General features: G+C 48.6%; 10 protein-coding genes across 12 annotated transcripts; 6 read left to right on the plus strand and 4 right to left on the minus strand.

Annotated features, from left to right (window-relative positions):
* Positions 1-2,904: 2,904 nt before the first annotated feature.
* Positions 2,905-4,569, minus strand: FOXG_09710 (uncharacterized protein). The gene is made up of 4 exons (XM_018388932.1): positions 4,430-4,569; positions 4,168-4,373; positions 3,561-4,111; positions 2,905-3,505 (listed from the first exon to the last, which is right to left on the minus strand). Exons 1-4 carry the CDS (start codon positions 4,444-4,446, stop codon positions 3,227-3,229), a joined length of 1,053 nt encoding a protein of 350 aa, XP_018247100.1. The 5' UTR covers positions 4,447-4,569; the 3' UTR covers positions 2,905-3,226.
* A 287-nt stretch (positions 4,570-4,856) lies between these two features.
* FOXG_20136 (uncharacterized protein) lies at positions 4,857-6,662 on the plus strand. Of its 2 annotated transcripts, XM_018400408.1 has the most exons (2): positions 4,857-5,109; positions 5,163-6,522. In XM_018400408.1, the coding sequence occupies exon 2, from the start codon at positions 5,864-5,866 to the stop codon at positions 6,311-6,313; it is 450 nt and encodes a 149-aa protein (XP_018247102.1). In that variant the 5' UTR covers positions 4,857-5,109; positions 5,163-5,863; the 3' UTR covers positions 6,314-6,522. The 2 variants fall into 2 exon arrangements, with proteins under 2 accessions (XP_018247102.1, XP_018247101.1); XM_018400407.1 differs by having other exon boundaries at positions 4,877-6,662.
* A 400-nt stretch (positions 6,663-7,062) lies between these two features.
* Positions 7,063-9,239, plus strand: FOXG_09712 (uncharacterized protein). Its single transcript, XM_018388933.1, has 5 exons — positions 7,063-7,201; positions 7,257-7,437; positions 7,489-8,203; positions 8,253-8,851; positions 8,902-9,239. Exons 1-5 carry the CDS (start codon positions 7,168-7,170, stop codon positions 9,194-9,196), a joined length of 1,824 nt encoding a protein of 607 aa, XP_018247103.1. The 5' UTR covers positions 7,063-7,167; the 3' UTR covers positions 9,197-9,239.
* Positions 9,240-9,406: 167 nt separating this feature from the next.
* FOXG_20137 (oxidoreductase) lies at positions 9,407-10,110 on the plus strand (the record flags this gene model as incomplete). Its single annotated transcript, XM_018400409.1, has 2 exons — positions 9,407-9,962; positions 10,016-10,110. Exons 1-2 carry the CDS (start codon positions 9,467-9,469, stop codon positions 10,108-10,110), a joined length of 591 nt encoding a protein of 196 aa, XP_018247104.1. The 5' UTR covers positions 9,407-9,466.
* Positions 10,111-10,760: 650 nt separating this feature from the next.
* FOXG_09713 (oxidoreductase) lies at positions 10,761-11,594 on the plus strand (the record flags this gene model as incomplete). Its single annotated transcript, XM_018388934.1, has 2 exons — positions 10,761-10,784; positions 10,842-11,594. 2 exons carry the CDS (start codon positions 10,761-10,763, stop codon positions 11,592-11,594), a joined length of 777 nt encoding a protein of 258 aa, XP_018247105.1.
* Positions 11,595-11,719: 125 nt separating this feature from the next.
* Positions 11,720-13,778, minus strand: FOXG_09714 (uncharacterized protein). Its single transcript, XM_018388935.1, has one exon. The coding sequence runs from the start codon at positions 13,673-13,675 to the stop codon at positions 12,077-12,079; it is 1,599 nt and encodes a 532-aa protein (XP_018247106.1). The 5' UTR covers positions 13,676-13,778; the 3' UTR covers positions 11,720-12,076.
* A 614-nt stretch (positions 13,779-14,392) lies between these two features.
* On the minus strand, positions 14,393-16,125 carry FOXG_09715 (uncharacterized protein; the record flags this gene model as incomplete). The annotated part of the gene is made up of 5 exons (XM_018388936.1): positions 14,393-14,779; positions 14,839-14,896; positions 14,948-15,039; positions 15,108-15,136; positions 15,194-16,125. 5 exons carry the CDS (start codon positions 16,123-16,125, stop codon positions 14,643-14,645), a joined length of 1,248 nt encoding a protein of 415 aa, XP_018247107.1. The 3' UTR covers positions 14,393-14,642.
* Positions 16,126-16,866: 741 nt separating this feature from the next.
* On the plus strand, positions 16,867-18,699 carry FOXG_09716 (L-lactate dehydrogenase (cytochrome)). Of its 2 annotated transcripts, XM_018388937.1 has the most exons (5): positions 16,867-17,033; positions 17,081-17,114; positions 17,170-17,207; positions 17,255-17,518; positions 17,572-18,699. In XM_018388937.1, exons 1-5 carry the CDS (start codon positions 16,968-16,970, stop codon positions 18,547-18,549), a joined length of 1,380 nt encoding a protein of 459 aa, XP_018247108.1. In that variant the 5' UTR covers positions 16,867-16,967; the 3' UTR covers positions 18,550-18,699. The 2 variants fall into 2 exon arrangements, with proteins under 2 accessions (XP_018247108.1, XP_018247109.1); XM_018388938.1 differs by having other exon boundaries at positions 17,170-17,518.
* A 162-nt stretch (positions 18,700-18,861) lies between these two features.
* Positions 18,862-20,378, minus strand: FOXG_09717 (uncharacterized protein; the record flags this gene model as incomplete). Its single annotated transcript, XM_018388939.1, has 4 exons — positions 18,862-19,192; positions 19,244-19,923; positions 19,974-20,080; positions 20,138-20,378. The coding sequence occupies 4 exons, from the start codon at positions 20,376-20,378 to the stop codon at positions 18,862-18,864; spliced, it is 1,359 nt and encodes a 452-aa protein (XP_018247110.1).
* Positions 20,379-21,944: 1,566 nt separating this feature from the next.
* Positions 21,945-23,495, plus strand: FOXG_09718 (uncharacterized protein; the record flags this gene model as incomplete). Its single annotated transcript, XM_018388940.1, has 6 exons — positions 21,945-22,043; positions 22,096-22,231; positions 22,287-22,468; positions 22,518-23,008; positions 23,057-23,124; positions 23,176-23,495. The coding sequence occupies 6 exons, from the start codon at positions 21,945-21,947 to the stop codon at positions 23,493-23,495; spliced, it is 1,296 nt and encodes a 431-aa protein (XP_018247111.1).
* Between the last annotated feature and the right edge of the window lie 981 nt (positions 23,496-24,476).

Raw genomic sequence — 24,476 nt, forward strand, 5'->3', positions numbered from 1 at the left:
AGAGCCATTAGCCTGTAAGTTATTGTCTCAATTAATTCGCTTAAACGAGTAACTGTCCTTTAAATCCTCTGCGACAAGCCATTTATGGGACGACCTGTCGCGACAGCGTCACCTCATTAATTTCAGCATTACACTCAGTGTCTCCATTGCTCGACTATGTCAGGTTAAACATTAATGCTTGGATTCATAGCTTGGATTTGGGGTTCTTACCCTCAACACCAAGTGCCTCGGCCTCCTGAATTCAAGGGTCGGAACCACTACATCCACTCCACTTTGGGACCAAGTAGAGTGGATGTGCGATTTTTAGGCAATTACATAGTGGATGTAGCACATATTCGACCGGGGTGGAATGGATGTACACACGTGGATTTATAAGTGTATTTATAGTGGATCTTTGAGGCTATTCACAACCTCCTCGGTGCCTATTCAGCCTCACTTTCAGAGGTTGACACTGACTCCTCAGCCTGTTGCTGCTGTGTTGAATCGTCAACCTCGCTGGCGCTGTCCTCGCCCTCCAATAGCCATTTTGACTCAGCAAGCGCCAGCTCCTCGTCGCTTAGAGTCCCACAACCGCCATCCAGCTTACTTTCAAGGTGCGACTTAAGCAATGGATCCAGGTCCTTGATAAGGCCAGCACGGTACCAAGAGCGTAAAACCTGACAAATGGCGATAATCTCAGCATCCAGGTTCGTACGCAACCCCGAGACCATCTTGCCAGCAGCTGAAAATAACCTCTCACACTCGGCTGACATCGGCTGGATCGTCAGGAAGTCCAATGCCATCCTGGATAACCGAGGATATCTGCCTTGCTTAGTGATCCAGTAACCGATTGGATCACGAACGTTGCCGTCGCTGGCCTCACGATCCGTCTGCCACGCTTGGTACTCGTCGACAACAATAGCTGCTGCGTAGGGTGGTATTGAGCTTGGCAGACGACTGTTCTTCTCGAAGGGGTTGAAAAACCGAGGTCTTTTTGCCGGTGGCTCGTCGTCGCCTCTGCTGCTGCTGGTTCTAACCTCGAGATGAGCGTAATCGGACAGCCAGACGTCGGCAACCATCTCTTTTGCCTTCTCGACCCAACTAGGCTTATGAGCCCACGTTTCATCAAACCAGTCCCAACGATAAGCTGGATGCAGTGCCATAGCCGTATAGTAGATGGGCGTCTCGTCCAGCCGCCGATAATATTCATCCAGCTTATCCCAAGCAAGGTTGATTCCAATGCGGAAGTGCTCTGCATCAGGAAAGTCAGCAGCAAGCTGCTTATATTCTTCCAGTGTGTTAAGCAGCAACTCATAGCCAAGCACCACGTCCCAGATATTACCATAGGAGCCAGTCCAGCCTTGCTTACGTCTGCGGATGTGTCCATCACCCTCAAGCGTCTTCACCACGGTCTCAAAAACAGTCAGAATAGCCTCCAAATGGTAAAGAACCTCCCAGTCTTTGTCCGTTAGCTGATTCTCGTCTCGGAGGATGCGTGGTTTTTTCGCCAACTTGGCTTGTGTCACTTGGCCAGTCTTTTTAGACCGATTTTCGTCCTCCCATTGCGCTTTATACTTGATCAGTAAGAGTTCGATAGAGGTTTTCAACCGTAGAGCCCTGCGGATCATGTAGAGTTGTGACAGCCAGCGCGTGTCGTTATCGATAATTAGCTTCAGTGGTTTCTTCGATCGGAGTTTAAGGGTGGTGGCGCGATTAATTTCGTCCTGTTAGATATACCGAATTAGTATGAGACGAATAGGACTTAGTAAAACCGCTTACCCTCTGGACCTCCTTGAATAAGTAAATCAGCCGATGGCTAATACGCACATCAACTACGATATTGTGCAACTTGCCAACTGGTCCTCTTTTGCGCCATCGACCGTATTCAGTATCAGATAACGCTTCTGCGCCTGATAATTGCTGCTCGAACGCGTCGGCGTTTTTTCCAAATAAGAGCGCCTTGGCTGACAAGTTAATTGTGTGGCCAAAACAGCGTCCTCGGCGTAGCCGGCCATCGAACCCTAGTTCAGCACCAATGACCTCCATTGCAGTATCGTTGTTTTCAGCATTGTCAAGCGTGAAATAGCCAATCTTCTCTGGACTCACGCCAAGAGTGTGTAGGACGTCGAGAACCTCCCCACCGATCGTTGAGCCAAAGTGACGATGAGCCTCTGGAACCCCAATCATGATTTTGCATGGCCGATTCTTCTCGTCTCTGAAAAAACAAGCAATGCCGTATAGGGCAAGCTTATTTCGAGACGTCCAGCCATCAAATGAGATATGAAGCGCTCCAGGGGAGTCCCTCAACACCTCGATAACCTTCTGCTTGTGGCGGTTGTACTCTTGAATGATCTTATATCGGACAGCGGTGGCACTCAAGTTGGCGTGTTGGATCGAAACGGAGGGGTTCAAATAGCCGAAAATTTCTCGGAGGATGGGGTTCTCGGCGAAGGAAAATGACTGGTTGCTACTGACGATTAACTCGACTAGCAGACGCTGAAAGTGTTGCTTATCAAAGCGTGAGATGAAGCTATTCGCGATATTCTGTTCCGTAGGCTTGTTGACGTCCAGTTTCAAAACAGAGGCAATAGTCGGCTGGTTCGATTTCAGTACGCATTCGGATTTCAGCTGTGCTGTGCTCTTTTTCTCTCCCTCTGGTGCTGGTGTTTTGTGTTCACGCCATAGATGATTTGCCGCGTTCTGGAGACCTGAAGAGGTAAAACTCGCGATGATGGGACGATTTCCGAGGATACAGTCCTTGCAAGCCCATTTGCGTAAGCCATGACGTTGAATATCGTAGCCAAAGTCCCACAGCCAAGAGCTAGTATCACGAGCGCGTTCTGACCAAGCCCAGCCTCTGAAATGGCGAAAAAGACGGTCTTCGAGGTGCTGCTGTTGGCCTGGCTGGGTGGCTGACATCGTCAAAAAAAAAAAAAAAAAAAAAAGAAATTGGCAAAAACAACAGCAGGAAATCTTAGAAAACGCGCTCAATAGGGGTAGTGTCTCGTATAATGCTATAAGATTAGCTGTAGGGGTGATGGATCTCGGCTAACTTGGGTCCAGCTACCTCGATTTAATAGGCAATTATATACCAAAATAAGTACTATGAACCGTACAGGGTCAGGGAATATCCCACGGTACCTAAATCCACCTAAATCCACTCCACTACATCCACTTTCAGGTCCAAGTGTAGTGGATTGTTACGTAATCTGAGCGCCGACGAGTGGATGTAATAGAGATGGACCACTTATATGTGGTCCACGTGGATTTGCAGTGTAGTGGGTTCGAGCCTTGCCTGAATTACTGTGGTCGGGATATGCTCTTCCAAGCTTTCATATTCTGGTTCCCAGCCGAGAACCTTCCGAGCCCGATCAGCTCCGGCGCGCGCGTTTGTTCCCAACAGGACAGACCCGTGGGGGATGATGCTATCTATTTCCTTTCCATCGAGACTGTCGACTCCTGTGGTCGGAATGAGATTAAAGTCATTCGCAGCGACAGCGATGCGACGTGAGATCTCGGCAAATGACTGTCGTCAATCTGTTAGCACCAAAATGTCACCCAGTTAACAATGCAAAACCTACCAATTCTCCAGCACCAGTGAAAAAGAGGCCATTTGCTCCCCAAATATCCTCATCTTTGTTGCCCTCAACCGCCTTCTCAACCAGGCTGAGAAAGATGCGGCTCAAATCTGCGATGTGAATATTCCCCCATCGACTTTCACCAGAGCCAACTTGTAGACCCTTCTTGCGTACCAATGTCGCTTTGGCGAGCCCAGGAATTTGTATGCTGCGCTGATTGCCTGGACCACGACCCTGCCCGTAAATGATGGGAGGGACAACAAGCGCAGTCTTGACATGCGAGTTTTGCTCTGAAACGGAAAAGATGTAATTGTCTACTGCACGGCTTGGGTATTGCTTGATGAGCGACTTGATTGAGTCAACACCAGTGAGATCATTGTAGATGACATCACTGCCTGTGCCAAAGACTCGCGACTTGTCGGCGAGCTCACCAGCCGCCAATGCGCTGGCACCCGAGATCTGGATGTAGTACGGAGGTTTCGCGCCCTTGGGCTTTTTGGAGAGAGCTTCGTAGATGTTCTGGACACTCTTCAAGTGGCCGGTGGCCGCAAGATCTGTAGATTGAGAGTCAGCACAATCCCTTGACATTTGGGACAAGGATGTAACATACGGAGCACGACGTCAGCATCCTGGGCTTCCTGTGCGATAACATCTGCGTCGTCAAGTCCGCCAGTAACGAGCTGCACCTGACTATAGCTCTTGGTTATGGCCGCTCCCTTCGAAACATCACGAACCAAGGCCCGGACTTTGTATTCAGGGTGCGACTTCAACAGGGTGTGAAGGACATCACCGCCAATGTAGCCAGTAGCGCCGGTACTGTTTTCATTCCAGCGGGTCAGCTAAAGTTACAGTGGGTGCGGGGTTGAACTGACAGGAAGATCTTGGTCATGGTTGATGTTTGTCGAGGTAGAAGCCTGTGATGAATGTTTGGTGTTTGTCACTTTCGAAGAGGGGAAGTTTGCATATTTAACTGCCTGCGACGATGTTGAACATGTGAAATTAGAAGTTTTTATCGCAATTGGATTTGCTTCATAAGCAGCTCTTGCAACAAACGGCTATCCTCGCGCCATGTTGAAGGTGCAGTTTAGCGGGGCACGCCCTGTATTCCAGGGTCACCCATACTGGAAAGCGTCCCCGGCGCCCTGAAAGATATCGGATTACAAAGACGCGCTGCGGCTATTATCGTACTTCGTATCTTCACGGCTATTGTCGCAAACACAAATGACGACATCGGCTTGCCTAAATCAGGTAAAGTCTACAACACCAGGGTATTCCGCGGACCGGCAAAAGCCAATCTGTCAATGTTCATGGCTGGAGAAATCATAGGCAAATCTTTGAGATGGGCATGTTGCGCTCTGATCATGCGCAACAGCCGACAAACAGTCAAGCTATTGGGTGCAAAAGGAAGAGAGGAAAGCATCAAATCAGGAGATATTGCGACAAAAACACGGTTAAACAAGCCTGAAAATATCTTTGCGCCTATTCTTCTGTGGCTTGAAGGGCTCATCAGCTTTCACATAGCAACTATCTCACGAACGTCAAGCTGGAGAAGGTAATGAGATGGCAATACAGTATGAAGAGCTCTAACGTTCAACCATTCTACAGATCTAAATAACAGCTCTCTCCATCAGAGGCTCATTGCGAGCAATCCGACCATAACCCAAAGCCGACAAGTCCAGAGTGCGAAACTCTCCGTACGTGATGAGCTCTGCGACACCTCGTCCACAAGCGGGAGCCTGTTGACTTCCATGCCCAGAAAAGCCCACGCAGAATGACAGGTTGGAAATTTCATTATGTGGTCCAATGATGGCATTGTGGTCGAAAGTGTTGAACTCATAATGGCCCATCCACGAGTGCGTGACTTTCGCAGTGGAAAACTGAGGAACTCGCTTCTTGAGAACAGGCAGCATCTTCAAGGTCCATACATCCTCCGCGTAGTTGAAGTCATCGGGATTGACAGCAACATCGGGGCCGATCGGAGGGCAGCCGACGAGGTAATCCTTCTTTCCATATGATCGCATGTGAACACCAGTAGGATCAATGGTGAGCGGGAGATCCTGAGACAGAGGTTCATCGACGGAGAAGATGTACGTGTATCTGCGGCGAGCCTCGATCGGGAGATCTATACCAGCAAGGCGCGAGACCTCGGCAGCTCTGGTTCCTGCGGCGTTGACAACATTGCCAACGTTGATGCTCTCCCCAGTCTTGAGAGTGACGGAAGTGACTTTTTTGCCGACGCGAGTCATTCCAACAACTTCATTGTTGATGTAATCGACCCCAAGCTGTTGAGCTTTCTTGCGCAGGCTATGGACCATGCCAAGGGCGTCAAAGGCACCCTCGTCAACAGTGTTGAGGCTGCCCGTCTTGATGTCATCCAGAGCGAAGAAAGGATACTTGGATGCTATCTCATTAACCGACAGCATCTTGGTCCCAGCACCGCAGTTAGCCTGAAGCCTTTGATCTTCCTCAAGAACGGCAGCAAACTCAGAAGTATCCGCGAGATACAGATAGCCGAAGTTGCGGATAGGGATATCCGGGATGCCGTCGTCATCCTCACACTTGAGGTTCTTGCGAAAGTCTTTGACAAATTCGGCAGCATACTGAGCAATCTTGACATTGATCTCGGTCGCAAATTGCTGACGCATGCAGTTGTTGCTGGCCTGAGTTGCAGAGTAGGCAAGAGATGGGTCTTTCTCGACAACGAGAACTTTGCCCTTGAAGTCAGGGTTCGACACGAGAAACCAGGCAATTGCTGAGCCGCTTGTTGCGCCGCCTATGATGACGACATCGTAGGAGGCTGAAGAAGGACGTTGAGGGAACGAAGAAGTAGCCATGACTACAAGGTGTAAAGTTGTGCTAGTTGACCGTAGCCAGAAGTAGTGACGATTGTGTGAAGCTTGATAGTGAGAAGCAACAACGGTCGCTTCTTCGGATTATATATCATCTCGGGAAGCTCTTCTTGCCATGGTCTTGATTACAGCATAACGCTTAACCACGGAGGTTGGCGTTTGTAAGGACGCTTCACATTGAAGAGGCTTTAGAGTAGGCGTTGCTGTCCATCTGTAAAGGTTTGCCCGAGTAAGTATCCGCGAAGCAGCACAATTGTTCTGATGGGGAGAGCTCCTTGCCTTAATTTGTCAGCCTATGATTACTTCGGTGAACCGCATGATGGAAGACCGATGATCCCCAAACCAAGCCTGGATTGCATGAAACGGTCTGCAAAGTATTGAGAAGCGACGGTAGGCGCGCGGTAGATGGCGGCTCATCAATATCTCGACCGCGGAGTTCCGTGGGTAACAGACGCTAACTGTTTTTGATAGTGCCGACTCGATGCGCTGTGGCGAAATATCTCAACAAGAGACACGGCAGTTGATTGACTAATGCTGAAAGCGTTGCCCCTTGCTGCACATTCCCATCCATTAACTCAATTGTGTGACGATCGGTGATAGACCCGTTCTGCTTTCGTCGGAGTTCGTCACATAGCTACAGTCACCGTGCTGGAAGAGGAACAGTTGGTGTGATTACTAACAGCACTTGTTAGTGGCGTATCAACTCAAACCAATTTCCGTCTTCACACTACTTGCACCTCTTCAATCATCCGTCATCAATCATGAAGGTTGCAAGCCATGCGCGGAGGCGCAAGGGTACGGAAAATAACGAGAGACACCGTTCAAGTAGCTCGAAGCTGATAAGTCCTAGCCTGCGATCTTTGCGTGTCGAGAAAGATCAAATGTGACTTGGCCAAGCCAACCTGTTCAAACTGCAAGCTGTACGGTGTCGATTGTAGCATCACCGAAGTCACAAGTCTGGCTACTACAAGTAGAAGAAAAGTGCCTGCCAGTGAATCAAGTCCAACCAACTCTTCTTCGACTCCCTCAAGGTATGCAGACGCTCTTTGGGCTCAAGTTATAACCATACTGACATTCACGAGGGACGACACAATTGAGTCACGCTTGGCTCACATCGAAGCAAGGCTGGACCAAATCGCCGCCGAGAAACCATCCGGAAGTTCACCTCACGATGCAACCGCCTTGAACTTCCAGAACTTCCCCGAGATCCGCGTGTACAAAGCCTCAGACATGTGGAACGAAGCCACGACATTGCCTTGCCTTGGCATTTCACCACAGTTTCCAACAGGAGCCATGTTGGCTCAAACAGGAAAGCTTGAGCTGCCACCACTTCAAGAAGTCATGGGCGTACTGGAGAGATACTTCGACAGCTATGGCCGCTACATGCCTCTGTTTGACAAAGGATCTTTCATGAAAATGACGGTTGACTGGTACTCTGAGGATGGAAGAAAGGAGTTGATCTCTTGGGCTGCTATCAACCTTGTCCTCGCTATGACTTCCCGCATCGTGGATGATGTACCGATCGAGGAGCCAAAACTGGCTCAGTGTATAAGCAACGTGCAGTCTGTCACGACCGAGTTGATGGCCTGGAGTGGTGATATTCTAGGTTTACAGGTTCTACTTGGCATGGTCATACTATTTCAGGGAACAACGAATCCGCAGCTCGCAATAGTACTCATCGGAAGTGCCATCCGTCTAGCGCAAAGCATGGGACTTCCTTCAACAAGAGCCTCCGACGATCCCGATGAATCAGCACAACTTCGCCGAGTTTTCTGGATAGCCTACATCCTGGACAAGGTATGACCTTGAAACTTGTCTGTCTACAGCAACTAACCCACGAGGACAGGACCTTGCCCTTCGCGCCAAAGCGCCCTACACCCAATTCGACGCCGAAACTGATCTCGAACTTCCAGAACAGTGTGGAGACGACGACATGGGAATATTAGAGTCATGCACAGGGACTATTAGGTTCAACTACTTACGTGCTCGGTCTGAGTTGGCAATAATTCAAGGCAAAGTCCACAACTTCCTTTACAGCAGAACAGCTCAACGACTGTCACAAGAACAACGGGCAGAGACAAAGGTTCGTATCGAACAATTGCTCTCCAAGTGGCGCAGCGCATTACCACAGGAGCTCCTACGATCAGACAAACTCTTCCAAGATTTCTCGACAATCTCAGTTCACCTTGTGATGAACATGTATAACCGATACCTCGAATGCCTCTACAGGATCCATGGCACCTTTGCTTTTGATGAGACGTGGATCGATAGAGTACGGCGGTACCTTTCCCCAGCTGTGATTCCGACTGGGGATGCTGGCATCGATGGTAGGATCAACCAGAAAGAGATCAGTTCATTGCCTAGTGCATGGTCCGATTGCGTCGAGCATTCAAGGCTTGGCCTAGAATTGTCGGCGTTTGGGAGAGAGACAGAGTATTCAACCTGGTGAGTTGGACCTCGATTGTCACGCGCGTACCGACTGACAAGGCAACCAGGCTGCATGCTTGCTGCAATCTTTCGGGACTGATCGTTTTGCTGGTCAACATCATCGAGTTCCCCGACCAGCTGTCCGTCATGTCGGATTGGAGCTTGATCGTAAGAATCCGTAACAAATTTGACCAGATGAATGCCAAAGCATCGAAAGAGCCATTCTTTCTGCTCCAGGTAGCTCATGAACTGGATCGCAAAGCTTCTGGACAGGTCAAGCGGCTCGCCCATATGTCGTCACTCAGTCATCAGGAAGCCGCATTCTCTGAGCCTTGGGCAACTCCGGACCTTATGTTCCTATAGTCAACTGACATGTCCTCCCACGAGTTAGAGGGACTGTCTAGTCTATCAGAACTATGCGATATTGGGCCATCCTTCAAATATCATCACCGTCACTTGATGATGACCCCCGCAAATAGCCCCACAATTCGGGGGAAGAGACCCCGAGTAATGTTCCCCCTCCCCCAAACTGAACATGTCATCCAATCGTGACCATTCTTAATAAATACCGCGCGTGCCTCTTCTCGTCACTTTGGGGGTCTCGGATTCACTGCACCTCAATATCAGACCAACATGGCGGAAACTCAAGCAACACGAAAGCGATATGCCGTTGTTGGCACCGGCGGCCGCTCAAGCTTCTTCTACTCAGCCATCGCAACAGAATATAGCAAAACATCATGTATCGTAGCCCTTTGCGACACAAACCAAACTCGCATGAACTATGCAAACTCGAAGCTAAAGTCACTCGGTCATGGCGAGGTTCCGACGTATCTCGCCAGCAACTTCGATCAGATGATCAAAGAGTCCAGGCCCGACGAAGTCATCATCACAACTATGGATCGAACACATAATATCTATATCGTTCGAGCACTTGAACTAGGATGCAACGTCATTACTGAGAAGCCGATGACCATTGACGCCCCTAGATGCAAGGAGATCTTTTCAGCAGTCGAGAGAACGGGCCAGAAAGTTCGTGTCACCTTCAACTACAGATATGCGCCTCACAACACGAAAGTCTTCGAGTTGCTGAGATCCGGAGCTATTGGGAAAGTCACAAGCGTCCACTTTGGTAAGTCAATGGTCAGAGCATAGCGAAGAAGATAGAAGCTGACATGACTATAGAATGGATGCTGAACACCAGCCACGGAGCCAGGGTTCAAATCCACGACACTCCACGACACATTTGTGAATATGGCGTGGATATGGATGCTGACTAATAATTTCGATGTGGAATGGGTGGAAATGGATCCATTATGGAAATGGATCCATATTGTGGAATTCGTGGAATGGAAACCTACTTCGTCCAACAATGGTAATTAATGGGTCCCGCCCGCCCTCGGTGACGTCAATGTTTTTGTCATTGGTCCATTAAAATCCGCCGTTGCTTGACGCAAAGGCAACACACCCACCGACGTTCCTGTTTCTTGTTATGCTGGATATTCGTAGCCGAACCGATATACCTATAGACGCGCCTTGCCGTCTCTCTCCGTCAAGATCCAGCTTTTGTAGAGCTGAAAGAGCCGTTGATTGTCCTCTTCTGTTCGTTCTGGAACGGATGTGGTTGACTTGGTAGGATGGGGAGTGGCCATTTCGATTTGGGGTAGTAACGCGAGTAACAGTGAAGCCCCCAGAATGGACTCATTGTGTACGGAGGAAAATGGGGTGGCAAATCGATGTTGTGTTGTTGTGGGTGATAGAAAGTACTTAGGATATGCGGGATTTCACAAGGAAATCAAGGTATTTTCGAACCCCACCTAAAATATTCCACGATTTCCACATGTGGAACATGTGGAAGGGGCTTCGTGGCGTGGATATGGAAATGCTGAAGCCCACGTGGAATGGAATGGAATGGATATGGATCCACATTATGGATCCATATGTGGATTTCGTGGTATGGATTTGAACCCTGCACGGAGCCGACTACTTCCGCCGCTGGCACAGGGACAAGCGTAACAGCGGCGGTCTGCTGGTACACAAGTCGACCCATCACTTCGATCTTGTCAACTTCTGGCTCCAAACCAGGCCTCAAACCGTGTTTGCTACAGGCGACCTTGCCTTTTACGGCCGAGAGAACGCAGAGAAGCGTGGCGAGACCAAGTTCTATACCCGCGCCCATGGCAGCGAAGTCGCCAAAGCCGACCCATTCGCCCTTCATCTCGACCTGAATCCTCAATTGAAGTCTATGTATCTGGATGCCGAGCATGAGGACGCTTACTACCGCGACCAGAGCGTCTTTGGTGATGGTATCAGCATCGAAGACACCATGAACGTTCTCGTCAAGTACCGCAACGGAGCTAGCCTTTCATACTCTCTCACAGCATATGCACCCTGGGAAGGCTTCCGTGTTAGCTTTAACGGAACCGGCGGACGTCTTGAAGTCGAAGTCGTGGAGAACAGCTACGTCAACTCAGGTGGTGATCAGGCCCACGAGGGGTCTCTGGAGAGTCGGAAGATACTGCTCCGACCTCTTTTCGAGAAGCCAAGAGAGATCAAGGTCGAAGATGGGGTTGGTGCTCACGGGGGTGGAGATACTGTTTTGCTGAATGATTTGTTTGGAACGCCGGTATCCGATGAGTACATGCGAGCAGCGAGCCATATTGATGGTGCTGCTTCGATACTTACAGGTATTGCAGCTAATAGGTCTATTGCGACGGGACAGGCGGTTAACGTGGACGATATTTTGCTGGTTCCCAGCTCATGAGGCAGATACCTGTATTTATCTACATGAATGAAGAAGAGTTAAAGACGCTTTCAACAGCCATTAATGATGAGAAGCACGGTTATGATGATGTAGGAAGCCCCCAATCGTGGTGTAATGAAGGCCGATGAGATGTCATCAGGAGAACTACACCTCAGTACTCTAGCCTTTTCATGGATAGGGGTGGTTAAATGAGGCAACTGGATTTCTGGCTAAGTCTTGTGTTTCAATGCTAGATTCACTCGACTAAGGTGATGCAAGGTCCCATTGAAGAGCCTTTAATCCTGCTACAAGACAAGATATCCCTAGCATGAAATATGTGCGGTGATGATTACATAGGTGCAGTAACTAATCCAGCTGTGCTGGTCGATTGCGAGGTTCAACAGGGACATCGTGGCCCTGTGGTGAACGTAGCAACTCAAGCATAATCTTCACCAGGACCTTATGGAAATTGCTATAGCTGGCATGATCAAAACTAACAACATCTACGCAATATTGCTTGTCTCTGACTCCTCACCCATGCGTATCTTTTCTTGAATGATAAACGCCTCTTGTTCCCGCGCACTCTTCTCAAGATCGAGAAATGACCAGATTCCAATAGCACTGACCAAGCTCAAAGCAAACAAGAAGTAGAAGGGAGCACTGTTGTTAGTGCCACCGGGGGTAGCATCAATGATAGCACTGCTGATGAAAGGTCCGATGAAGCTGGACGATTTGCCGATGATGTTGAACAGGGAGAAAAAAAGAAATTCGTGTCCTCGGGGGGTGACGGAGCTGATCATGATCTGCGAGTAACTGTACCAGGGACACACAAATAGTCCATAGAAAGCCTGATACAGCCAGATCTCCCAGACGTTTTTGAAGCCAAACTTATCAGTCCAGTTGCCAATCATACCCCAGCCATCGAGAAGGATGATAAAGACCATGACGGCGTTGAACATGGCTTTGACACTGAGGTTGAAATGCTTCTGAATGAGCCAAAAAGCACCAATACCGACAGCTTGAGCGACGATACCAACGATGAGGAGGTAAGTCAAAGTGAGAGTCTCGTAGCTGACAACCTGGTTCTGAAGGGTGGCGATAACAGTGACGGTGGTGTTAAGAGAATCGCCCAGAAGGAAATATCCAACAAGATAGATCAAGCTCTGCTTCAGGTGCCAGATTTGAGTGAGGGCCTCCCAAAGTTGCCAGAATCCGACAGTAATCATGTTCAAGTGATCTGGCACCTTCATTCCGGGTCGCTTCTTTTCCAGTACGAACCAGGGAATCGAGAGGACAAGCCAACAAGCAGTAGCGAAGGCAATCAGGACCGAAAGTCCCCAGTTGTTGTTTTCGGCACTTTTATCGACTTTGACGCCAAACATGATGCCCACGATGATGGCTAGAATGACCACTTCGCCGACAGATTGGATATAGAAGGCAACGTTGCTGAGCCTGCTCCTCTCCATCTCATCTTTGCGGTCCATCTCGCTTTGGGTGATTTCTCCAGCCTCGAACTGAAGGGCAGCTTCTTTCAGCTGTGGAGTATTTCTGGCAAGAGAAGGAAATGCCGCAGTCCAATAAGTAAGTGTCATTTGGTATGCGATTAGGCCGACGATGTAAAGCCCTGTAGCGGTTTGCCACTTGCTGGGATCATGGACGCCCAACCAGGCAAAGCCGATACCATACGCGATAATTGACCAGACCAAAAGAATCCATCGTCGTCCGGTTCCGAAATCTGCGTAAGCTCCAATGATAAGGAAGAGAACAGCCTGAAGAGCGAAAGATATGCCATTGGCAAGAAGGACAATGCTGTTGACGTCTCGTGGGCGACCCGCAAACGGTAGAAGCCCCGTATCTTTGGGCGCCGCCTGGGAGAGCAGATTCTGGAAAGCTGTCGGTCCAAAATTGAACAAGGCGAGTCCATTTGAACCAATGTAGTACGCGTACCACGACCAGATCTCCTTCTTGGTTGTCTCCGGCATGTCGCCCTCTGCCAGCGCAGGTACTATGATACCTGCGCTGACATCTTGCTTAGCAGGCTCATCATGCAGGTCTTTAGACACCCTGGTCTCTGCTGTCGCGCGATCTGCTTGCGATGCCATCTTTCGAGATTATTTGTTAAAGAAAAAAAGGATGCTGGAGACAGAATTCGATTGAGTTTTCCACGAGGCATTTAACTTAATCATGTCGCAACGTGGATGCCGTGTAACCGTTCTTATGGTGGACATGATAGGCAGATTGTTGATCAAACGTTGCTAGTGTCTCATGCAGACCATTATCGCCCCATTTAGTGGGCGCGGCCGCTCCATGGGGTTAGTCTGGGGAGATCGAGGGACTTTTGCTATCGCTATGTTCCGTGGTTCAAGATAAGCTCAGAAAAGATCGATCACTAATCATATCCATGAGATTGGTCCAGACAGATCAAAGTGAAGAGGAAATGATATTTTGTCTGAAACAAAGGGGCATTTATTTGATAATATCCATGATTCCGCCCCTCAATTTAATGGACTCTAATATTTGGATTCGCAGAACCAAGAACATTATCTCTCCATCAAGAACAGTCAAATATCGAGGTAGACAAGTATATCGCCGTGACGATGCATCGGTGCTCAGAGTCCAATAAACTTGAGATACCTACTAATATACACGTATGAAAAGAAAGCTTATTTAATGAAGGATATGATGCATTCTAGCTCAAGCACAGGTAGGTGAAAAGAACAGAATTCTTCGGTAGCCAGAGCTTTAGGTTTTGGCCGCATATCAAATTGTTACCCATCCGCTAATACCTTTCTACCTCACATTTCTACTTTGGCTTGAAAGCCATCAGTAACATTGATTCCAGAACTAAGTTGGTCCGACGGAAAGGCCCATCGGTGAAAGCATCTTGGACTTTGGACAAACTTCCGGCCACGCCGCGCCAGTTCTAAGGTGCTTCCGAAAAGATGACACATCCCTCCACAATGAAGTCGGTCGAAAGAGAAGTTGATATCATTTGTGAATTAAATTGATACGCGGGCCAATATCCAAACGCCGACCCTGTAGGTCGTCCTGCTCCGAACTTGAAGCCACCTACGAGATTGGCTCAAGAACCAACTTGATGCGTCTGTATGGCTGGTTTGGAAAGGCAGCCTGCAGTGCAGACAGACTACCAGTCATACCGATCCAGTTGGAATTTTCAGGGATAAAGAGGGTAGTAGGAGGAGCTGCTAAAGAGGGCAACGTAAGCATATAATATCTCACTCTTCCAACACAAATTTTGACTTACATCCGTCGGTATTTATCCAAGAAGCAGTGACCTCTAGAGTTTCAGGGTTAACGATCCACTGAGAGATAGTATTAGCATTGGACAGCTTTCGTTTTCAGTGTTGACTCACAATAGCTGATTCAGCTGCCAACGTATATCGATGAAGTTCAGCCCAGTTCGTCCAAGCGTGGTAAAAATAGGCTGGAGGGCTACCGGGAGGACCTTTTATTGTCAGCGATCCGGCTACAGTATGAAGAGCGATGTCCATTAGGTTTCCAGATTTCACTTACTAGGAGTACATGTAGAAAGGTAGTTGTAGCTATTTTTATGTTCTGGAGAGTTTTGCGTAGCAGGCTCGACATATCCCTTCACTTACAAAGACGAGTCTGGTCCCAAGTCGGCATTTGCATTATGGGTACTCTGAACGGCACATAAGCGTGTGAAGCCACCGAAGGTCTCAGCATGGACGAAATCCAATTGAGAAGTGGCACCTGGCTCAGGTGCAGATATCCGAATCTCCAATGCTTCCTCTTTGGGGCCAGATAAACGATTGTGGCCTGGGGCAGTGGATACATAACCAAAGGTAGACTCGTCTGGATTCACCAGACGGATGATATAGACAGTAGGTGTACTTGAGGTGGCTGTGGTAGGTTCGCCTGCAGCCACGGTTGTTACATCTCCCGTAGTGGTTGTTTCGGTATTTGAGCTGAGCGTGATTGCTGTTGAGGTAATATCGCTGGACACCGAAGCACTCGCGCTCTCTGGATCTGTTGTGAGGTCAGTTGTTGTCGTGGAAATCGTCCCACTGGAGGCTAAAATCGATGCAGAGGCTAATTCTGTGCTGATTTCTGTAATAAAGGTAGCTGTTGTCGACGAGGGCAGCGGGTTTGAAGTTGCAGTGACCTCTGTACCCGATGTGGACAACTCGGTAGTAACGCTGTCGGTGGTTTCGGGCAGAGTCTCAGTGCTTGAAGTCATGGGCGTAGAGCAGTCAATATCGTAATAGGTAAATGGAGATGTTGAGTCTTGTTGGAATCCTTCAGCAACGGGGGAAGAGAACAGAAGACATCTGGCGCTGCTCTGGGCGTAGCTCTGACAGCCAGCAGTGGCAGAGCAAAGCTCCTGACAATCAACCAAACGACATTTCAGACTTCTTGTAAGAATCGGGTCTGGCTTGTAACCAACCACGCCACAGGAGGCCTGCTCAATGCTGGTGACAAGACGAGGGGATAGATCAGAGCGAGGGATGTCAACTGGCGATCCCGAAATGAGCGGCAGGCAAACGCCAACAAAAACGAGAGACCGCATTTTGAGAGAGAAATATCACCGCTAATGTGTTAAAAAGTGCTTTCGGCAATAACAACATTTTGAAGGACCCGGATAACTCATAAGAGAGCTGTCAGGAGCGTTCAGCTGATCGCTCAACTTAAGGCTATCGTTTTATTACTCTAGCGCGTCGATAGTTTCAATCGCTGATGAATGAGATGGAAGCTTGGCGGCTTGGCCTAATTTCCACGTTGCCAGCTGGCAGCAGTAAATTATGCATACATTTAGACTTTTAAGTCTAGACCACGTCAAACGAGGCGCCTAATATGTTCATGACTCTTGTCCCTAGTATCTCGGTAAGATGCGGCGACAATGTAGACCTCAGACTCTCAACCACTACCAGCCTCACCGTCGTGTTGAACTGTTCTCAGGCTCTTTCTTAATTCTGGAACCTGATGGGGAAAACCTCATACACCAGTCAAGGACAGACTTGGAAGGCTACTTGATGACTGTGGCAGTTTTTTCCTGCTGATGTTTGGCATGGTATCGAATTAGGCCTCAGGTATTGACTGATGCATCTTTGAGAGCAGGAACTAATACCAGCGCATTCTGAATATGTAGATTTTTGCGATATTCAATTCGTCCCAGATTCGCCAGTCATGCAAACTTCTTTGCGTTAAGTCTCTTATCGCGTCTGTTCTCCGTTTCACAAGGTGCAGACTTTGCTATCGCTCGCCCTGTGATTGCACCACTTGTCTCCACTCGCACATGATGGGGATTATGGATCAACATTGACAATTTTATTGTCAAACAAGCCGCATGACAAAGTCAAGAAAAGTGTCAATTTTTGCGAATGATCAGAAGAATTGGACAGCGACGACATCATGGTATTGCATCCCGCAGAGGTTGCCCAACACAATAACGCCAACTCCTGTTGGCTCATCATTCATGCAGGTAAATCGCTCAATCGGCACTGCACCCACTAATGAAGGTACAGAACAAGGTCTACGATCTTACAGACTTTCTTCCAAGTATATATGACTCTCATCACCCGTGTCTCTGCACTCATACTGACCCCTTCGATAGATCATCCTGGAGGAAAGAAGGTGATCCTGAAAAATGCGGTATGTGTTGCTTGCTCTTCAAAAAGCTCCCGTACGAATTATTTTAGGGCAAGGACTCTACTGCAGACTTCGACCTGATTCACTCGAATGACGTTCTCGATAAGTGGCTGGAGCCATCCAAGCACCTGGGCGATATCGATACCAGCGTAGCAGGCGTGTCTGCGAATGGAACCATCCAGTCCAAAGAACCGGAACAGAGCAAGCCAAAGCTATCACAATGCGTGAACATATCAGACTTTGAGTCTGTAGCACAACAGATAATGAAGAAATCCTCTTGGAACTACTATTCCACTGGGGCCGAGGACGAGTTTGTAAGTTGAAACTTTAGTCGAGTCATTCTTAGCATAAGACTTATAAGCAACAGACCATCAAGGAGAACCACGTAGCTTTCCAACGCATACGGTTTCGGCCGAAGGTTCTTATCAACGTTGAGCATGTGGATATTTCTACCACTATGCTTGGAGCCCATACATCCGCTCCAATTTACATAACAGCTACCGCACACGCCAAGCTTGGCGACCAACACGGCGAAGTGACATTGGCGAGAGCAAGCAACAAGCATGATATCATCCAAATGATACCATTGTACTCATCATGTCCCCTCTACGATATCACGAATGCTAGGGAGCCTAATCGGACTCAATGGTATCAGATATATGTCAAGAAGGATCGAAATGTGACACGGAAGGCTGTTGAAGCCGCCGAAGCACGAGGCTGTAAAGCTTTGTGCATCACTGTCGATAATCCGCACCTCGGAAGTCGCGAAAAGGTCCTGCGTTCGCAGCAGAGTGAGTCTGAAGAAGACGAATTCGAGGATGCACCAGCAACGGAGCTGGATCCGTCTCTCATAATGAACTCAACCCTGTCCTGGGACGACATCCCGTGGTTTCAAGAAATTACTAACATGTCGATTGTCCTCAAAGGCGTGCAACGAGTCGAAGACGTCATTAAGGCAGCAGAATACGGCGTCCAGGCTGTGATAATCTCTAATCATGGCGGACGACAACTCGATTACTCAGAGGCTCCAATTGAGGTCCTTGCGGAGGCTATGCCTATCTTGAGAGAACGAGGCCATCAGGGCAAAATTGAAGTGTATATTGACGGCGGGGTTCGTCGTGGCTCAGACGTGTTAAAGGCTTTGTGTCTTGGTGCTCGTGGCGTGGGCATCGGTCGCCCATTTCTCTACGCGATGGCTGCCTATGGACAGAAAGGACTTGAGAAAGCGATTCGCATCTACAAAGATGAACTTGAAAGGAATATGCGACTGCTTGGGTGCACATCAATTGGCCAACTTCACCCAGGGCTGGTAAAGGTGCGCGGTGAGGTTCGGGAAAGGCTATAAAAAAGAGGCAGTGGTTGGAGTCCTGTTCTAAATGCAGGCATTATAGACTGAAATGAGAATATGAGGCGCTTTCGAAGTGATAATTGGAGTGATCTATGAATAAGAACGAAAGCTTTGGTGTGCGCTTCAGCTCATGTTCATGCAAGTCGGTAAAATATCGATGAAAGAGCAAGTGAAAAGGGGACTTCGGAACATGGATTGATTGCCCGAAAGCCATCGATTATAGCATGTGCATTATCTAATAATATACAGAGACAAACTTTCTGAACCGAAGCAAATGCATCCCGTTGCTACAGAACTACTGTCACAGCTTTACCAGCCGCCACCAGCCTTCTTGAAGCCAGGGTACATCTTCTTGTTGTAGTCGAGCCAATTTGTTCCGTTGACACTCAAGTCCTTGTACACGGGGCAGTCCATGGCTCCCATGATAGGCTCAAGAGCAGCGAAGAGAACATCAGTTACTGAAGACAAGGTGGCGAAGAGAGATGACAAAGCGTTGGGGGAGACGGTCTTGATAGCGTTGAGAGCAAAGCAGACAAGGTTGTTGCCCTGAAGAAGGTTCTTTCCGTTGAGCACTCCACCAGCAAGGTCGTTGAAGTTGATTCCGACAAAGGTGTTGACACCGTTAGTGTTACCGCCAATGCTGACAGATGTTAGTTGGAATTCATACGGGACGAATCATGAGATGACTTACCTGAGGACCTCGGGGTGACTGTGAGTAACAATGTCAAGGGCGTTAGCAGCAATGCCATAGTCGGTATAGCGGCGGCGGTAGAAGTTCTCAGGAATACGCTCATGGCCAACGACGTAGGTCATGTTCTCCTCAGGTCCGTAAACAGAGAAAAAGGCCTTAAGCATCTCCTTGTCGAGGATACCATCGTCGGGATGCTCAGCAGAGCGGTTGGCAGCAAGACGAGCAGTGAAAGAGTAAGGGCTAGCCCGAACGAGCCAGCCGCTAGCAGGGCCGAACCAAGCGTAAGGGTTGGTAGCAATGGTCTGGTGCCAGCGGTTCTTGTTGTGCTCGTACAGAACCTCAATGCTGTAGTTGGGGTTCTCGGCGTCCTTTTGCAGGTTGTAGAGCTCCATGAAGTAGGTCATGTTCATGTCGTTGTTGTCGCCAATAGGGTCGTAGAGATCACCGCGAGTAGGGCTGCCGTCAACCTCGAAAAAGGGGTGAGAACCACTGAGACCACGAGGAGTTCCGAAGAGTCCAAGGAGATTGTTGTTCATGTACTTGGACCAGCCACCTTGAGAGACAGCGACGAGGTTGCCGCCGAGAACAACACCCAAAGTGGTGAGGAGAGCGGACATGTCAGGCGCCATTCCCCAGACCTTACCAACAGCGGTGACATACTGGGTGAATGTAGCAACACCCTATCGAAAGATCAGTAACTTGCTATTAATAGACAAATATGGAAGCGTACGTTGTGAGGGAGGTAACCATGGTTGGCAAGAGTGTTCAATCCTGGGCAAAGTCCTCGAACATCACCAGCCTCAAAGTCGGGTGGGTTGAACTCGTGCTTGCCGTGAACTATTGACTTATTAGCTGGAATCTCGGGATTTGGGACTTTCTCATCCGGAGACTAACCATCAACGAGCTGCTCCTTGGGGTCAAAGTCGATAACCCTCTTGCCCAGGTTGGGAGGGGCCTGAGAGGCAAACTTGCGAATCAGCTCAGGATCAACACCAAGGTGAGGATTCTTGGCATCACGAGCACCGAACTTGAAAGCATTCAGAGGAATAGGAGTGTCGGCATTTAGCTTAGGAAGCGCGGTCGCTTGGTTAGAAAGCAAGGCCGTGGCCAGAGTCGCAAGAGTGAAAGGTTTCATATTATCAACTTCAGCGAATACAATTAGGGTAAAACGAGCGAATGATCTTCAAAAGGAATGAACGAAGTCGGGATTAAAGAGAGAATGCGAATGAGAGTTGACTCATTTGTCATAGCCTAGAAGGTTGAAGTTATGTTTATATACCGGATGCATCGAGAGATTTGATCTTCGCACTATTGCAGAGGCCGTCCTTCCGGAGTGCTAAGGGGCGTTGCATTGCTCATCACAATAGGATGCTACCGAGCTGGTGGGAAGACAGAAAGCTTCTCCTGAGTTGATCGTCCAATGGAGCGAGATGAGTTCGAAATACCATCAGCTGTGGCTGGCTAACTTGACAGACAGGGGTAAGCAATCCCTAAGTTATTTACCAACTCGTACCTCACCTTGGTTGAACTTGGCGTTTCGAGGTACAGATCGGCAGAAACCAGGTCATAGCTTTGGAAGTTCCTGCAAATTTGATGACGCGGATGCGTTTGTCAAAGTTCCGGTGGACCGAAGCCTTCTAATCACCTTGCATGGCAGGGCCTTACGAGTCTTGGAATCTCTCAGTCGAAAACTTCATCCCTAGACCGCAAAAGATCGTCGCGAATCTCTCTCTCTTGAGTGGGTATATCCAGAGTTGGGATTACCCAAGGCTCTATTGAGTTGCATTTCTACGTAAGGTTGTGCACAATTGAGCACGACAGGCAATCCCCGGCCAAAGAAGGATAACCTGCAGGCGCTTGAGTCAATTCCAGGGGGGTTGACCCTTACAGGGCTCACAAATCCTTCGCGAACTCTAGTCAAGGTTTAGTCTCCACGGCAGTGACTGACAAACGGGCGGGGAAGCAATTCCTGAGCTAAGCGGCAGTTGGTGATGACCATAGCCTTTGCTAATCACTCAAGGATGATGTACCCAGCGCCTAACAAGGTTTTTGCGTTGCATTCTCAACCGTTGGTTATCTGACGTAGTAGTAGAAGCGGAAAACGACAGGGATCACAAACTCAGGGAACAGGCATCCAGCGCCTGTCATCTAATCATTTCATCCCTATCTCTGAACCAGAAAAGAGGAAACAAGGCGAAAACAAGGATGCATAAACTATCAGAGATGTTGATCTTCAGCCGTTGGTTCTTGGATGCTACGGTACCATAGTGTCGGGATATTGGGTCCTCTATGCCGGAGGTTTCAAACGCCTGTTAGCCTCTCATTTCTCGTTTTTCGGAAGGGTTGACATCTCCCAGAGTGAGCTGCGTAACACTCTGTAGTTATGTATGTTGGTTGTTATGAACTTTTGAATAACAAAAGAATTGGAATATTTGCCGGGATGCAACATTCAACGGCGAAGCTTTTCAGTGGCAATTCAAGTGATCCACTCGACCCCTCGACACCAGATATTGGGGTTTTACTAGTATTATCGGTAGTTGAAAATCTTCAGGGGCTTGGCCGTCGTAATATTCCAGTGTATTAAAATATAGATAGAGACATAAAAGACGTCTTACCTATTGTTGTTTATGTCTTTTTACGTTGATTTCTGAGCTGGCTCTGATACTACACTGTGATTCCGTTCAACACAGACTCTACAGCCATGCGTCTCCTGTCGTTTTCTTTCTTCGTAGCGGCCCTGGTCGGGCTCGTTAATGCGGCCAGCTTTACTGAGCTAGCTGCTCAGCTCCCTGACTGTGATGTCAGTGACAGCCTATCACCCACTATCCGGCTTTGACTAACAGCTAGACCAGATACAATGTGTCCAGCAAGCGATACCACAGTCACCATGTTCAATGACAAACACAACATGTCTCTGTACCGACCAGACATTTGCAGGCTTGACGCAGGCTTGCGTATTGAAGAACTGCACGGTCAAGGACTCTCTGAGTAGGATACCTATCATGATAGCAATGAATGAGCACTGACCAATCCCTTTCTGTAGCATTAATGAGAGTTCAGAACCTGGCCTGCGGTGTTCCTGTCAAGAGTCAGCAGATGAAGTTCAGACTCAACGCACTTGTTGCGTGTATCCTCGCCGAGATTTGTGTGATCTTGAGAATATACTCCAAATTAAAGATCTTTGGAAAGCTTGGGCCTGATGACTATGCGATTCTCATTGCAGGAGTATGTTCCAGCCCAATCCCCGGTTACTTTTGCTAACAAAGTGGTATAGTTTGCTACAGTGCCTTACATCTGGCTCGCGTGCAGACTTGCAGATCTTGGCTTCGGGCTTAACATCTGGGACATCACTCCGTTCGAGCGCCTGTACGAACTGCTAAAGCTCTTCTGGATAGATCAGATCATGTACAGTGTTCACTTGTATAGCACAAAGATCTCGATTCTTTTCTTTCTCCGTGGTATTTTCACTACTTCCGAGTTCAAGAAGTTGACTGTGTCGATCGGCATCTTTGTCTGCTTGTGTGGTGCTGCTACGATGATCACCACTGCGCTCCAATGTCTTCCAGCTTCTTTCAATTGGACAAACTGGGATGGCGAGCACAAAGGCCACTGCAACGACCTCAACTCACAGACTTATGCTTTTGGTGGAATCAACATGGCTTGCGATATCGTCATCCTGGTCTTGCCGATCAATCACCTTTGGAAGCTGCAGGTCAAGGGCCGACAGAAGATTCAGCTCTTCGTTATGTTCAGTCTAGGCATTGTGTAGGTTTCTATGACCCGAATTATTGAACGCAAGCTAACAGTCCACAGTGTCACGGTGTTTAGTATCATCCGTCTACCATTCCTGATCACTTTGGGAAAGACGACTAACCCAACCTGTAAGTGGCCAGGATCGAGATTCAGCGCAAACACGCTAACACAAATGCCAGGGGAATATGTCGAAGTCACTATCTGGTCTATCTGGGAAACGGAACTTGGCATGGTATGCGCAAGCCTCCCAGCCATCCGCCACCTCTTCAAGCATCTCTGGCCCAACGCCATGGCTACCATTGCCTCCAAGATGAGCTTCTCCAGCACAAACAAAGACTCCACACTGGACAAGAGTGCCGGAAGCTGGGGTGGCAGCCGTGGAGCTCGCTCCAAAACAGATAACAAGGAGTACTATGAGCTTGATGAGCGGAGCCTCATTGGCAAGGGGCCGGATCCTGCCACTAATGTGAGCTCCACCAACGTTCATTCGATGGCGTAGACGCCCGTGCGGCTTTTTGAAGCGTTTAGATAGTATTTTACACTTTCGATGTTGTTTTATTACATTAACTTCATTGTGCCAGCTCGGTGCGGTATTTGGGGTCACATTTAGATAGGCACGTTCATTCGTATAACAAAATTACTTCCCACGCGACTTTTGAGTAACGTTACCGGGATTTAACTTCAAATACTGTACCTTGGAGTAGATCCTTTCCTACTGCCACGTGTCATTCACAAGTCGTGAGTGACGGGATCTCTATCGTACTGTCCACAGCCCTTGATAGTGCCGTATAATCCTCTTGGCATAGAAAGGGCTCACTGTGAGAAGTCTTTTGTCAATCAAAGGCACATGGATATTCTGCTCTTATTCCTGCTGATCTGCGGTTTCTCACAGTTTCGATGCCATCCCCTAGCCCTGTCCTGTATTGAACCCCTGGGATTAATACCCTGTCAATGATGTCTCACCAAGGCCCGGTCCTTAAGCCCACAGTGATCGGCATAGAATGAGCCACTAATGCCCGGGGACCGTTGAGAGTCTTCCATCCTTGCGGGCCGTTTAGAATCAAAACCCAATCTCAATGTTGCATTCCTAGACAGGCATTATCTTGGATGCTCCCTCAACGGCGAGACCGAAAATGGCTAGCCAGGATCCAGCAAGAGTGGCACTACGAAAGTCAAAGTCAGTTCATCGTTTTCATTAAGAAAGGTGGGTCAAGATTGTTTTAACCTCCTGGATCCAGTCTACCAGATATTTGGACTTACGGGGATTAGACTGACGTGTTTTAGGGGCTCGATTCGTTTCTTTAATTTATTCAGTGTCAATGTTTCCAGGAGTTGGGTAACCTGGGCTCACAGTGCTTGATAATACTACCGTAAGTACCTGGTTTGCTCTGATGCAACCTCGGATTCGCCTAATCCAACGTCCCCCCGCGACGAATACTACTCCGTTAGTCAGTGTCTCCTATCCGCGTTTACAAGTTTG

This window comes from Fusarium oxysporum, chromosome 11, assembly GCF_000149955.1.
Source record: "Fusarium oxysporum f. sp. lycopersici 4287 chromosome 11, whole genome shotgun sequence".
Classification (NCBI taxonomy): Eukaryota; Fungi; Ascomycota; class Sordariomycetes; order Hypocreales; family Nectriaceae; genus Fusarium; species Fusarium oxysporum.